At 40.7% G+C, this 14,656-nt stretch overlaps 1 protein-coding gene across 2 annotated transcripts; it reads left to right on the forward strand.

The window, feature by feature from the left end:
• Positions 1–353: 353 nt before the first annotated feature.
• Positions 354–8,174, forward strand: dctn4 (dynactin 4). Of its 2 annotated transcripts, XM_027163484.2 has the most exons (14): positions 354–611; positions 1,667–1,737; positions 1,973–2,151; positions 2,332–2,375; positions 2,499–2,606; positions 4,081–4,101; positions 4,471–4,544; positions 5,025–5,137; positions 5,292–5,401; positions 5,489–5,562; positions 5,731–5,785; positions 6,330–6,437; positions 6,747–6,844; positions 7,385–8,174. In XM_027163484.2, exons 1-14 carry the CDS (start codon positions 477–479, stop codon positions 7,596–7,598), a joined length of 1,404 nt encoding a protein of 467 aa, XP_027019285.1. In that variant the 5' UTR covers positions 354–476; the 3' UTR covers positions 7,599–8,174. The 2 variants fall into 2 exon arrangements, with proteins under 2 accessions (XP_027019285.1, XP_027019286.1); XM_027163485.2 differs by lacking the exon at positions 4,081–4,101 and having other exon boundaries at positions 358–611.
• Positions 8,175–14,656: the final 6,482 nt, after the last annotated feature.

The following is a 14,656-nucleotide window of genomic DNA, read 5'->3' on the forward strand; positions in this document are numbered from 1 at the left end:
CTTCTGGACTTGACTAACGGGCATATAACATTATGGACATAAACATTTAGGTATGTCTGAGGTGTAGATTTTTTAATTCATCCACATGAAGACTTTTTTTTCCTGAGACTAAAACCAAGTATCAGCTGACTGGTGGAAGGGGAAGAGGACAGAGGATAAATACACTGAAAATAACAGTCTATATATAGTCTTAGCTGATAAAATGGCAGCTCATTGTAAATAATGCGCGATATAAAACATATTCAGTTCTTCCTTTCCTTCTCTACTGCCAGCAGGAGGCGGTATTGAGTCAAGTATATAAGCAGAACAAATTCTGTGCTTGGACTGGCTAGTCCTCTCTCTCAAATCTAAGCTTATTCGACAAATCTCCTGTCAGTCAGAACGACTAGCCCAATCGTAAAGCAGAAGGCGGGGCTTGTCGCAACACGGGTGGGAAAAATAATTCTGAGAGAGAAAACAAGCGCCATTGTACAGACATGGCGTCTCTCCTGCAGCCCGACAGAGTGATTTATCTGGTGCGCGGAGAGAAGAAGATACGCGCTCCGCTCTCTCAGCTTTATTTCTGCCGATACTGCAGCGAGCTGCGCTCTTTGGAGTGCGTGTCACATGAAGTGAGTATCTTCTCCACCTTCTTTCTCACACAACAATTTAACGACACGATGGACGCCTAATACGGGTGAATATAATAGCATCTAGTATGGCATTTGCCCGCCTACATTTCAGTCTATCCTAAGGGGCCGATTGGCTACATCACGTGTCAATCATGCGCATTGTTGAAATCTCCGGATTCTATTGGTCGGCTCAGGTATCTGTTTCGCTGTTTTTTCGATGGGCGTTCATTAGCCTAGCTTGCTAAGCTAGTTTGACGGTTATCGAAATGACACATTTGGTGAAATTAGTTCGACAATCTATTGTCATATTGTCTTTTTAATATAGTAAACATTATATTTATTCTGTAAAATTGTCTGATACATGATATATTTTATATCCATTTAAGCACATTTTACTGGTTAGCTATCCGGTTAGCTAAAGTGTGATGTGGCTAAACATCACCACACCCGTCTAATTCATATCTAATTATATAATACATTTATTTATAATTTATACATTATGTAAATAATACAGTCTGTATACATATATAATATATAATGTTATTATTATACTGTATACATAAAATATAAAATATTATTATTATTATTAGTATTATTATTAATGAAATATTATATTATTTATTATCATTATTATTTTTCATTACCATATTAAAGTATTATTATTATTATTAACACGAAGTATTATTATTATTAGTAGTATTATTATTAACATATTAAATTATTATTGTTATTAAAATATTATCATTTATTATCATACATATTTTTCATTATCATATTTAATTATTATTATTATTAACACATTAAAGTATTCTTCTTATTATTGTTATTAGTAACATTTTAAAGTATTATCATTATTATTATTATTATTATTATTATTAACATAGTAAATTATTATTAACATATTAAAGTAATGATTTATTATATATTTTTTATTTAATTTTAATGTCCTTTTTATTTTTAGTTTCTTGTGCTGTTCATGAATATTTACTCTGTGTGTGTGTGTGTGTGTGTGTGTGTGTGTGTGTGTGTGTGTGTGTGTGTGTGTATGATTTTAGGTTGACTCTCATTACTGCCCCAGTTGTTTGGAGAGCATGCCATCAGCTGAGGCAAAGCTCAAGAAGAACCGGTAATATAACATTTTATTATTATTTTTATTTACTACAATTTTTTTCATTAAATAAATTGTGATTAAACTTCTTAAAAGCTGAGCAATAAGCATGATGTGTTGTGTGAGGAAAACTAATAAAAAGTCTTCGGAATCACAAACTTTTTTTGGATAAACCTGGATAACATTAACACACGCGTATATGTTGCTGAACACCCGAGCCACTCTGTGTGTTTTTATGCTCTTAAACTCCCAGATGTGCGAATTGTTTCGACTGCCCATGCTGTATGCACACACTGTCCACGCGAGCCACCAACATCCCAACGCCGCTTCCCGATGACCCGACCAAAACCACCATGAAGAAGGCTTATTACCTCGCCTGTGGCTTTTGCCGGTGGACGTCGCGTGACGTTGGCATGGCGGACAAGTCTGTGGGTGAGGAGCTGCTCTTCATTCTCCTTCTCCTACATGGTGGTCAGGTGTAGAGAGACATTATGTAAATGAAGCTTGGAAGGAAGAAACCCAGACATCAGACATTAAGGTTAAAGCTTTATTCATCCTGTATGCTGTGTGTGTGTGTGTGTGTGTGTGTGTGTGTGTGTGTGTGATTTGTAGCCAGTGGAGGATGGCAGGAACCAGAGAATCCTTACACTCAGAGGGTTAGTGATTCCTTCAGCATCGCAGTGAAGAGTTTCAACTTTGTTTATACCTTATTTCTGTTTTGTTGATGTTACATCCTGAACACAATGTTGTCTGTGTCTCTGCACACGTCGCCTCCTCAGATCAATAAACTGATCGAGTATTATCAACACCTGGCCCAGAGAGAGAAGCTGGAGAGAGACAGAAAGAAACTGGCTCGAAGACGTCCGTTCATGCCTCAGGCCTTCTCGGTAGGCACACACACAAACACACACACACGGTCACACATGTAAAACACACACACATGTAAAACACACACACACACACATGTAAAACACACACACACACATGTAAAACACACACACACACACTTGCATGTAAAACACACACACACTTGCATGTAAAACACACACACACACACACACACACACAAACACACAAACACACACAGACAGTCATTAATTATCTGCCAAGACTATCTACAAGTGAATTTGTCACCTCTCTTTACCTCGTCCCCTGGTAAGCAGTTCATGGCCTTTCATTTGCATACTTGAACTCGATTGGCTATTATATTTTATGACCTCACAACACTTGACTTCTTAGTGCTTTTTTTTAATACAGTAAAACTTATTTATTTACAGCATTTATTTATTTATTTATAGCAAATATATTCTTGATCTGTCTTCATACTAATTCCTCCCCCAAAAATTCACATTTAACGTGACTAGCTGGCTAATTTCCTGTGGCTAACTCTGACACGTTCACAATTCTTTCTGTTTCGATCTTTTCATGTAAAACTGCTTTATCTGCTGTAACTGTTTTCCTTTACAGAATCTCTCTGCGCACACTAACGAGTTCAAACCCTTTCGTGTGGGAAATATTTATACACTCATTCGGATGTATACACTCAGCTTGTTTTTTTTTTCTTTAAAATGGCATGAAATATAAATTTTGATACCGTTTAAATATGAAATGTTAATAGGTTTGAAATTATTTTGTGTATTCTGGATATACACAATATAGACAGTTTTGGGGAGAAAACCCACGTAAAATAATAATTAGAAAAAAAATATATATATATAATATATATTTGTATATTTTATATGCATACATATTAAATAATTAATGTATTTATTATTACTTTTTTTTGTAAAAGATATAGAGAACAACAAATCACTTAGAGTTTCAGTGTTTCACATTAATTTACAAAAATATTATATTTTTTTAAATAATGTCCGTGAGAGTGGATACAATGCGTGACTGGGGCTGACATTATTATTATTATTTTATTTATTTGTTTGTTTGTTTGTTTGTAAATAATTTTTATTATTTATTTATTTTATAATTTATTTATTTTAGTAATATTTTTTATTATTTATTAATAATTTACTATTATTATTATTATTATTATTATTATTATTATTATTATTATTATTGTTGTTGCTGTTAAAGCAGGGTCTGACTTTAACCTGCACGTCCATGTGATTTTTTTTATTTTTTTATAATATATCTAATCTGCTCTTCCTGTTCATTTCTAACCCTGTTAATCTGCAGCTTGATTTGTATTACAGGGATTTAATGAAAGTCTCCCATGTTGCTGCCTGCGCTGAAGTTTCACCTGCTTCTTTTCTCTTGTCTCCTCTCTTTCTTTGCTTGTGCTCGCCGATTTTTTGGTTTGCACCTCCTCCACCACCTCCTCCTTCACTTCCACCTCCTTTTTCCTAGCAACACACTATTCACGTTGTGGTGAGTGGCACTTCTTCACACCTCCGTCTCCGACTGCACTCGCACGCTGTTTAAAGCGAAAAGACGTCTTTCGGTCTTTCTGTCTTTGGTTTCAGGCGCTTCTGTGATCACATGAGACTTTAAATAACACCCTTTAGGGTATAACATCACGCTGTGTCAGAGGGAGATGTGATGGGATTAGTGGGCAAATAAGAGCAAGACTCACGATAAAGACATGATAAAGTGAGGCTTGGGTTAACACGCTACTGTTAAGGCTTTGCTTTGTTTCTTTGTTTCTTTAATTATTTGTTGTTTGACAGATTAGATTTTTTTTTGTGCTGTGAGTGATTAGTTTGGTCTGACGGTGGTTTGCTTGTGTTGTGTGTAAAGGAGAAGTACGGCTTGGGTACACGGCTCCAGAGGCAGAGGTCCGGAGCTCCCATCAGCGCCCTCTACGGACTCTCGTGAGTATAACTTATCATCACTAAACCAGACAGCTGGGCACAACAACAGCAGGTATTAAATCATCATAATAACCACAATTGTACTAAAAAAAGTTAAACAAAACTGATATTTAAAACCTTAACTTGGGCCTAAAAAATAAGTCGTCTTTTTTTTTTGGGGGGGGGCGGGGTGTTAGATTAAGAATATCTGCATTATTCGTTTTATGTAAATGTATATGAGAATAAATCTGTTAAATAAAGCTGTGGCCTATGTATATAACATGCAACTGATGAACTGATGGGCGGGGCTTATGAGTAACCACAGGTTTTAATATTGTATGATGGTTTAAAGAGTCAGACACAGATTTGTTCATTACTGAGTAAAAATCAGCTTGTGTGTCTGGTCATGTGACCTTTCAGAGACAGAGACTTTGGATATTCAGCTGTTTGTGAGAGGGTGCGTTCCCAGCATTAAACGTGTTTGTGTGTGTCCTAATGCAGTCTGAAGGAAGGCGAGGAGCAGAAGGAGGTCAGTATTGAACCAGCTCAGGCTCTAGATGAAGTGGAGCCTCTACCTGATGACTATTACACACGGCCTGTTAACCTGACCGATGGTGCGTCTCACACACGTGCACGCTGTTTTATTTCTGTTTATGTAAAGATTACTAAAGTTGTCTTAGCATGTCAGTGCTTTTCTGAGACCTTAGCACAGTTGTGTGTGTGTGTGTGTGTGTGTGTGTGTGTGTGTGTGTGTGTGTGCGCGTGCAGTGACGACGCTTCGCCAAAGGTTGCTTCAGCCCGATTTCCAGCCTGCAGGAGCGTCTCAGCTTCACCCCAAACATAAGCACTTGCTGATGAAGCGCTCGCTACGCTGCAGAGTTCGTATCTAACACACACACACGCACACACTCATGACAACATGCAGCTTTATTCAGTTCTCTTAACACTTTTGCTTTGTTTGTCAGAAATGTGAGCACAACCTGAGTAAACCCGAGTTCAACCCGACCTCCATCAAGTTTAAAATCCAGCTGGTGGCTGTGTGAGTAAACCACAGTGTCTCCGCCACACACAGCACTGTCACAAGTTTATGATGATGATGATGATGATGGTTGTATGTTTCTGTGTGTGTGTGTGTGTGTGTGTGTGTGTGTGTGTGTGTTTCTTTGTGTGTGTTTCTGTCTGTGTGTCTGTGTCCGTTTGTGTGTAGGAGCTACATCCCTGAAGTGAGGATCATGTCTATTCCAAACCTGCGTCACATGAAGGCAAGTGTTCCTCCTGCTCCTGCCTCACTATGTTCCAGATTAAACCCTGGATGAGGGACAAACTGAGGCCTTTATTTAATTTACTTGACAATTTAATAGTTGTGTGTTATAGTATTGTATAGTTTATTATTATTATTATTATTATTATTATTATTATTATTATCAGTGAGCAGCGATTCAGGGTGCCAAGCACTTTCTGGCTCCACCCTTTATCAGCAGAGGAAGACCAGAAGCCAGTGAGACATTCAGAACTCACAGATCTAGTGAATTTAAAGGCCACAAAGCCACTGCTCTGCTGTTTTCTCTGGTCTTCCTAAGCTGCAAAAGTACTTTTTTATATTTAGCGTTGTCTTAAAGCATTCTTGAAATATCCCCTCACTTTCTATAACTTACAACTATAAAATTTAGGACCACTGCCCTACAGAATAGTCATTTATTCCATCTTAAATCTGTAGCTGTCTTTACAAACGATACACAGATGTTGGTCTGACTGGATGTTATTGTCTCTTTTTCCCCCCTCTCTCCTGCATCTTCTTACTAACAGGAGTCTCAGGTGCTGCTGACCCTGACTAACCCTGTGGAGAGCATCACTCACGTCAGCCTGTTCACCTGTGAGGACGGAGATCCTGATGACATTAACAGCACAGCTAAGGTACACACACACACACACACACAACATATCTCATTATCTAATGGTTCATTGTGTGGAAATGTTGGTAAATTGATTATTTGTAGGCTTTGGCATCACAAGCGATTTCTAAACAAAGCAAATGTTTTTCAGTGTGTTAACATTTGTTCAGGTGATGAAGTAAAATGGTAAAGTCAGTTCTATCAGTGTATAATAGCAGATATGGAATGGGATTGTGTCTGTTGAGTGTGTGGTATAAACACAGGTCATGGGCTAACCTATGTTGTGTGTGTGTGTGTGTGTGTGTGTATGTGTGTGTGTGTGTGTGTGTAGGTGTTAGTGCCAGCAAAAGAGCTTGTTCTGGCAGGGAAAGATGCAGCAGCTGAATATGATGAGCTGGCCGAGCCACAGGACTTCCAGGACGACCCAGAGTAAGAGGACAAAGTTTAAAATCTGTTTTTCACTGTTATTCACTCTGTAAATCCTTAAAGGTGTCTTGGGTTTCCGTTAGGTTTCCATTGGGTTTCCGTTAGGTTTCCATTAGGTTTCCGTTGGGTTTCCATTGGGTTTCCGTTGGGTTTCCGTTGGGTTTCCATTGGGTTTCCGTTAGGTTTCCATTAGGTTTCCGTTGGGTTTCCATTGGGTTTCCGTTGGGTTTCCATTGGATTTCCGTTAGGTTTCCGTTAAGTTATTTCCCAGCTCTGGTTAAGTGTCCGGCTGAAGCACTAATGAAGATTAGGAATTTACCTGTTGCACCTTTAAAAGGAACTGCTTTTATTTTAGTTCTCTCTCAGTGCTATATTCCTGATTCCCTCTCAGTGAAGTCACATGGGATCTGCAAACATAAATAAATAAACTGCAAAAATAATCTGCAAAAATAAATAAACATATGATAACTCTCTCTCTTTTCTCCTCTTTCTCTTTTCTCCTCTCTCTCTCTCTCGCTCTCTCTCTCTCTCTCGTCCCCAAAGCGTGGTAGCCTTCCGGAAGTCCAACAAGATCGGATTCTTCATCAAAGTGATCCCTCAGTACGAGGACGGAGACGTCACCGTGTCCTTCAAGATGCGTCACGACTTCCGCAACCTGGCGGCTCCCATCAAGCCGAGCGAGGAAGGAGAACCTGCAGTAGAGCTCATCTGGCTCACACACCACGTAGAGCTCAGCCTCGGGCCACTCGCAGCCTGACCATACACACACACACACAATCATCTACACACACCAAACAACCACACCAGGATAACACGCACACACACGCAGAAAGTCATGAGTAGTAATAGCAGGATCCTTCACACACACTCCAACACGACGAGGGTAACATACACACATACCCGGAAAGTCATGAGTAGTAATAGCAGGATGAAACCCAACTCACAAACCTTCACACACACACATTACATACACACACTTTCCATATTCTTCTGCATGCTGTCGTTGACCTGCTGAACTGTAACTGAGTAGCTCCTCCTCTTCCTCTGCTCTGTTCTCTCACACTCCAGCTCTCTCTGATGTTCTGTAGATGGATCGTTGCTTTTAGTCTGGAGATATCTCCTGAGTACTAACGTGGTCATCGGTGGTCAATAACAAACCGTATTAATTCATACCGTGGACAACTAGTGTATTTTCAGTGTATTAATTCTCTGCTACGACGTGAAGGCTGATACGACGATGTGTAGAAACCTTACTGATGTCCCAGTGTTCTAGTAAAGAGCTTTAAATGAAAAGAAATTGCAGTTAACTAATAAAAGTCTGACATTAAGAAAATGTTGCATGTATTATTTATTACTGTACTCTCAATGTCCACCTCACACACGCAGGAGTGCATTCTGGGATGCTTTTCTGTTCACTGTGGATGTACAGAGTGGTTATTTGAGTTACTTGTGTCGTCCATCTCACCAGCCACTTTATTAGGAATGCATACTTACATTAGCACTCAGCAGATTCAGCCCAGAGGTTGGAATTACGTAGTGTGTGCAGTGTTCTTTCTCACACACACTTCAAAATATGTCAGTATTTTAAATATATACTAAAATAAAAAGATTTCAAACAAAAGATGCGTGAAAGTAAAGATTTCAAAATGAAAAATTGTGATTGTGGAATTTATTTATCTAACACAAAGGGGAGGCACGGTGGTTAGTGGTTAGCACGTTCGCCTCACACCTCCAGGGTTGGGGGTTCGATTCCCACCTCCGCCTTGTGTGTGTGGGGGGTTTGCATGTTCTCCCCGTGCCTCGGGGGTTTCCTCCGGGTACTCCTGTTTCCTCCCTCGGTCCAAAGACATGCATGGTAGGTTGATTGGAATCTCTGGAAAAATTGTCTGGAGTGTGTGAGTGAATGAGAGTGTGTGTGTGCCCTGTGATGGGTTGGCACTCCGTCCAGGGTGTATCCTGCCTCGATGCCCGATGACGCCTGAGATAGGCACAGGCTCCCCGTTACCCGAGGTAGTTTGGATAAGCGGTAGAAAATGGATGGATCTAACAAAAAATCAATTAGTTGTTAGTTAGACTTGTGTGTAATACACGCTGCCACCAGGTGGTGCTATTGCTTTACATGAGCTGTAAAGAAGTTTGTGTTGGTTTAGATTAGAAACTCAGAAGCCTCTTCTGATTCAGAACACACTCAATAAGCCTGCAACATGATATTAGTAAAAGATTGTCCTAACAAGATCAAATAATGGACATGTTTGCTACCAGACTCTTCTTAGGATGAATAATAATGACTTTGTTAGCAATATTACAATAATATTTTTGTATTATGGCTTTTCAAGTCAATGACTAGAAGAGCTGAAGGGAATTTTTTTTGGTGAGGAAAAAATATTCTGCGTTTGTGAGACATGGCGTCACCGATTTAAAAACAAAACACTGATGACAAAACAGGAAACAGAAAAAAATAAAGAATTAAAAAAAAAATACAAACAGAGAGGAAAAGTACAATGGGGAGGAAAATTCTAGTACTGTAGATAGAGATCTCCAGTTTCTGTGCTTTGTAACATTCAGACTGTACCTTTAAGTTTACCAAGCAGTTAAAGTGTCTCCACTTGTGTACCGATTCTGATTATATAGCTTAGGGGGGAAAAAACCCAACAACCCAACAAAATATCTTCTAGCTCTGGAGATCATCAATCCATCAACTCTTGGAGATTAGAAGCTTAAAGGTCAGATGTTACAACATTACAATTTTAACGGAAATTAGAGAAATTGCACCTTTTGGCCCAAACAAAAGGATTGTCCATCATCTCGTCTGATTAGCAGGAAATTTCAGGGTTCTCAGGAGAGCGTGACTTTTTGAGCTCCCAGAATATAATCAAATGGCTTACACGCCAGAATTCAGTCAAAAAGAATCAGTCTAAAAATGAAATCTGAGCTTGTTCATGCAGCAGCCAAGTTCTCCATCACCGAGCAGACAGAACGTTTTCTAAGAGCTATTTGTGCAGACGCTGGATTCAGACACGAGTGTTAATGCTAACACTCCAGGCATCTCTATCTACGGTTCATTAGGCCTGGATCAGGAAGCATATAATAGGTGCAGACTTGGACCCATGCTCAAAAAAAACACTGACCCTGGACCAGGACCTCATCCTGCATCTTTCTTTCATCAGGACAAGACTCTAAAATGTATGAGATTTAAACATGTTCAGACCTCACGAAGACAAAGAAGCAGCTGGATTGCTTCAACCCAGGGTCATATCATACTCATACTCACAGCTCATACTGAATAGCTTAAACTGAACAATTTTTTTATTGAACATACAGTATTGAACAACTCTTACTGAACAGCTTGTACTAAACAGCTCTTACTGAATAGCTTATACTGAAAAGCTCATACTGAACAGCTCGTACTGAACAGCGTATAATAAACAGCTCGTACTGAACAGCTTATACAGAACAGCTCGTACTTCACAGCTTGTACTGAATAGCATATACCGAACAGCTCGTACCGAACAGCTCGTACTTCACAGCTTGTACTGAATAGTATATACCAAACAGCTCGTACCGAACAGCTCGTACTGAATAGCTCGTACTGAATAGCATATACCGAACAGCTCGTACCGAACAGCTCGTACTGAATAGTTCGTACTGAATAGCATATACCGAACAGCTCGTACCGAACAGCTCGTACTGAATAGCATATACCGAACAGCTCGTACCGAACAGCTCGTACTGAATAGCTTATACAGAACAGCTCGTAGTGAACAGCTCATACCAAACAGCTCACACTTAACAGCTCGTACTTAATAGCTTATACCGAACAGCTTGTACTGAATAGCATATATCGAACAGCTTATACTGAACAGCTCATAATAAAATGACTCTTAGTGAAAAGCTTATATCAAACAGCTCATACTAAACAGCTTTTACTGTGTTCGTTTGTGTGTTTTTTTTTATACTGAACAGCTTTTACCAAATAGGTAATATCAAACAGCTTGTACTAAACAGTCACACACACTCACTCACTCACTTAAACACTCACTCACTCAAACACTCACTCACTTAAACACTCACTCAAACACTCACTCACTCAAACACACACTCACTCACTCACTCACTCACTCACTCACTCACTCAAACTCATTCACTCAAACACTCATTCACTAACTCACTCACTTAAACACTCACTTAAACACTCACTCACTTAATCACTCACTCACTCACTCACTCACTCACTTAAACACTCACTCACTCACTTAAACACTCACTCACTCACTTAAACACTCACTCACTCACTCACTTAATCACTCACTCACTCACTCACTCACTCACTTAAACACTCACTCACTCACTTAAACACTCACTCACTCACTCACTCACTCACTCACTCACTCACTCACTCACTCAAACTCACTCACTCAAAAACTCACTCACTCAAAAACTCACTCACTCACTCACTCACTCACTCACTCACTCACTCACTCACTCACTCACTCACTAACTCACTCACTTAAACACTCACTCACTCACTCACTCACTCACTCACTCACTAACTCACTCACTTAAACACTCACTCACTCACTCACTCACTCACTCACTCACTCACTCACTCACTCACTCACTCACTCACTAACTCACTCACTCACTCACTTAAACACTAACTCACACACTCACACTCACTCACTCACTCACTTAAACACTCACTCACTCACTCACTAACTCACTCACTCACTCACACACTCACTCACTCACTCACTCACTCACTCACTCACTCACTTAAACACTAACTCACTCACTCACCCACTCACTAACTCACTCACTCACTCACTCACTCACACTCACTCACTCACTCACTCACACTCACTCACACTCACTCACTCAAACACTCCCCCACTCACTCACTCACTCACTCACTCACTCACTCACACACTCACTCACTCACTTAAACACTCACTCACTTAAACACTAACTCACTAACTCACTCACTCACTCACTCACTCACTTAAACACTCACTCACTCACTCACTCACTCACTCACACACTCACTCACTCACTTAAACACTAACTCACTCACTCACCCACTCACTCACTCACTAATTCACTCACTCACTCACACTCACTCACTCACTCACTAACTCACTCACTCACTCACACACTCACTCACTCACTTAAACACTCACTCACTTAAACACTAACTCACTAACTCACTCACTCACTCACTCACTCAAACACTCACTCACTCACTCACTCACTCACTCACTCACACACTCACTCACTCACTTAAACACTAACTCACTCACTCACTCACTCACACACTCACTCACACTCACTCACTCACTCACTCACTCACTCACTCACTCACTCACTCACTCACTCACTCACTCACTCACTCACTCACACTCACTCACTCACTCACTCACTCACTCACTCACTCACTCACTCACTCACTCACTCACTCACTCACTTAAACACTCACTCACTCACTTAAACACTCACTCACTCACTTAAACACTCACTCACTCACTCACTTAATCACTCACTCACTCACTCACTCACTCACTTAAACACTCACTCACTCACTTAAACACTCACTCACTCACTCACTCACTCACTCACTCACTCACTCACTCACTCACTCACTCAAACTCACTCACTCAAAAACTCACTCACTCAAAAACTCACTCACTCACTCACTCACTCACTCACTCACTCACTCACTCACTAACTCACTCACTTAAACACTCACTCACTCACTCACTCACTCACTCACTCACTCACTCACTAACTCACTCACTTAAACACTCACTCACTCACTCACTCACACACTCACACTCACTCACTCACTCACTCACTCACTCACTCACTCACTCACTCACTAACTCACTCACTAACTCACTCACTCACTCACTTAAACACTAACTCACTAACTCACTCACTCACTCACTCACTTAAACACTCACTCACTCACTCACTAACTCACTCACTCACTCACACACTCACTCACTCACTCACTCACTCACTCACTTAAACACTAACTCACTCACTCACCCACTCACTAACTCACTCACTCACTCACTCACTCACACTCACTCACTCACTCACTCACACTCACTCACACTCACTCACTCAAACACTCCCCCACTCACTCACTCACTCACTCACTCACTCACACACTCACTCACTCACTTAAACACTCACTCACTTAAACACTAACTCACTAACTCACTCACTCACTCACTCACTCACTTAAACACTCACTCACTCACTCACTCACTCACTCACACACTCACTCACTCACTTAAACACTAACTCACTCACTCACCCACTCACTCACTCACTAATTCACTCACTCACTCACACTCACTCACTCACTCACTAACTCACTCACTCACTCACACACTCACTCACTCACTTAAACACTCACTCACTTAAACACTAACTCACTAACTCACTCACTCACTCACTCACTCACTCACTTAAACACTCACTCACTCACTCACTCACTCACTCACTCACTCACTCACACACTCACTCACTCACTTAAACACTAACTCACTCACTCACCCACTCACTCACTCACTAATTCACTCACTCACTCACACTCACTCACTCACTCACTAACTCACTCACTCACTCACACACTCACTCACTCACTTAAACACTCACTCACTTAAACACTAACTCACTAACTCACTCACTCACTCACTCACTCACTTAAACACTCACTCACTCACTCACTCACTCACTCACACACTCACTCACTCACTTAAACACTAACTCACTCACTCACTCACTCACACTCACTCACACTCACTCACTCACTCACTCACTCACTCACTCACTCACACTCACTCACACTCACTCACTCACTCACTCACTCACTCACTCACTCACTCACTCACTCACTTAAACACTCACTCACTCACTTAAACACTCACTCACTCACTTAAACACTCACTCACTCACTCACTTAATCACTCACTCACTCACTCACTCACTCACTTAAACACTCACTCACTCACTTAAACACTCACTCACTCACTCACTCACTCACTCACTCAAACTCACTCACTCAAAAACTCACTCACTCACTCACTCACTCACTCACTCACTCACTCACTCACTCACTAACTCACTCACTTAAACACTCACTCACTCACTCACTCACTCACTCACTAACTCACTCACTTAAACACTCACTCACTCACTCACTCACACACTCACACTCACTCACTCACTCACTCACTCACTCACTCACTCACTCACTCACTAACTCACTCACTAACTCACTCACTCACTCACTTAAACACTAACTCACTAACTCACTCACTCACTCACTCACTTAAACACTCACTCACTCACTCACTAACTCACTCACTCACTCACACACTCACTCACTCACTCACTCACTCACTTAAACACTAACTCACTCACTCACCCACTCACTAACTCACTCACTCACTCACTCACTCACACTCACTCACTCACTCACTCACACTCACTCACACTCACTCACTCAAACACTCCCCCACTCACTCACTCACTCACTCACTCACTCACTCACACACTCACTCACTCACTTAAACACTCACTCACTTAAACACTAACTCACTAACTCACTCACTCACTCACTCACTCACTTAAACACTCACTCACTCACTCACTCACTCACTCACTCACACACTCACTCACTTAAACACTAACTCACTCACTCACCCACTCACTCACTCACTAATTCACTCACTCACTCACTCACACTCACTCACTCACTCACTAACTCACTCACTCACTCACACACTCACTCACTCACTTAAACAC

This window comes from Tachysurus fulvidraco, chromosome 10, assembly GCF_022655615.1.
Source record: "Tachysurus fulvidraco isolate hzauxx_2018 chromosome 10, HZAU_PFXX_2.0, whole genome shotgun sequence".
Lineage (NCBI taxonomy): Eukaryota > Metazoa > Chordata > Actinopteri > Siluriformes > Bagridae > Tachysurus > Tachysurus fulvidraco.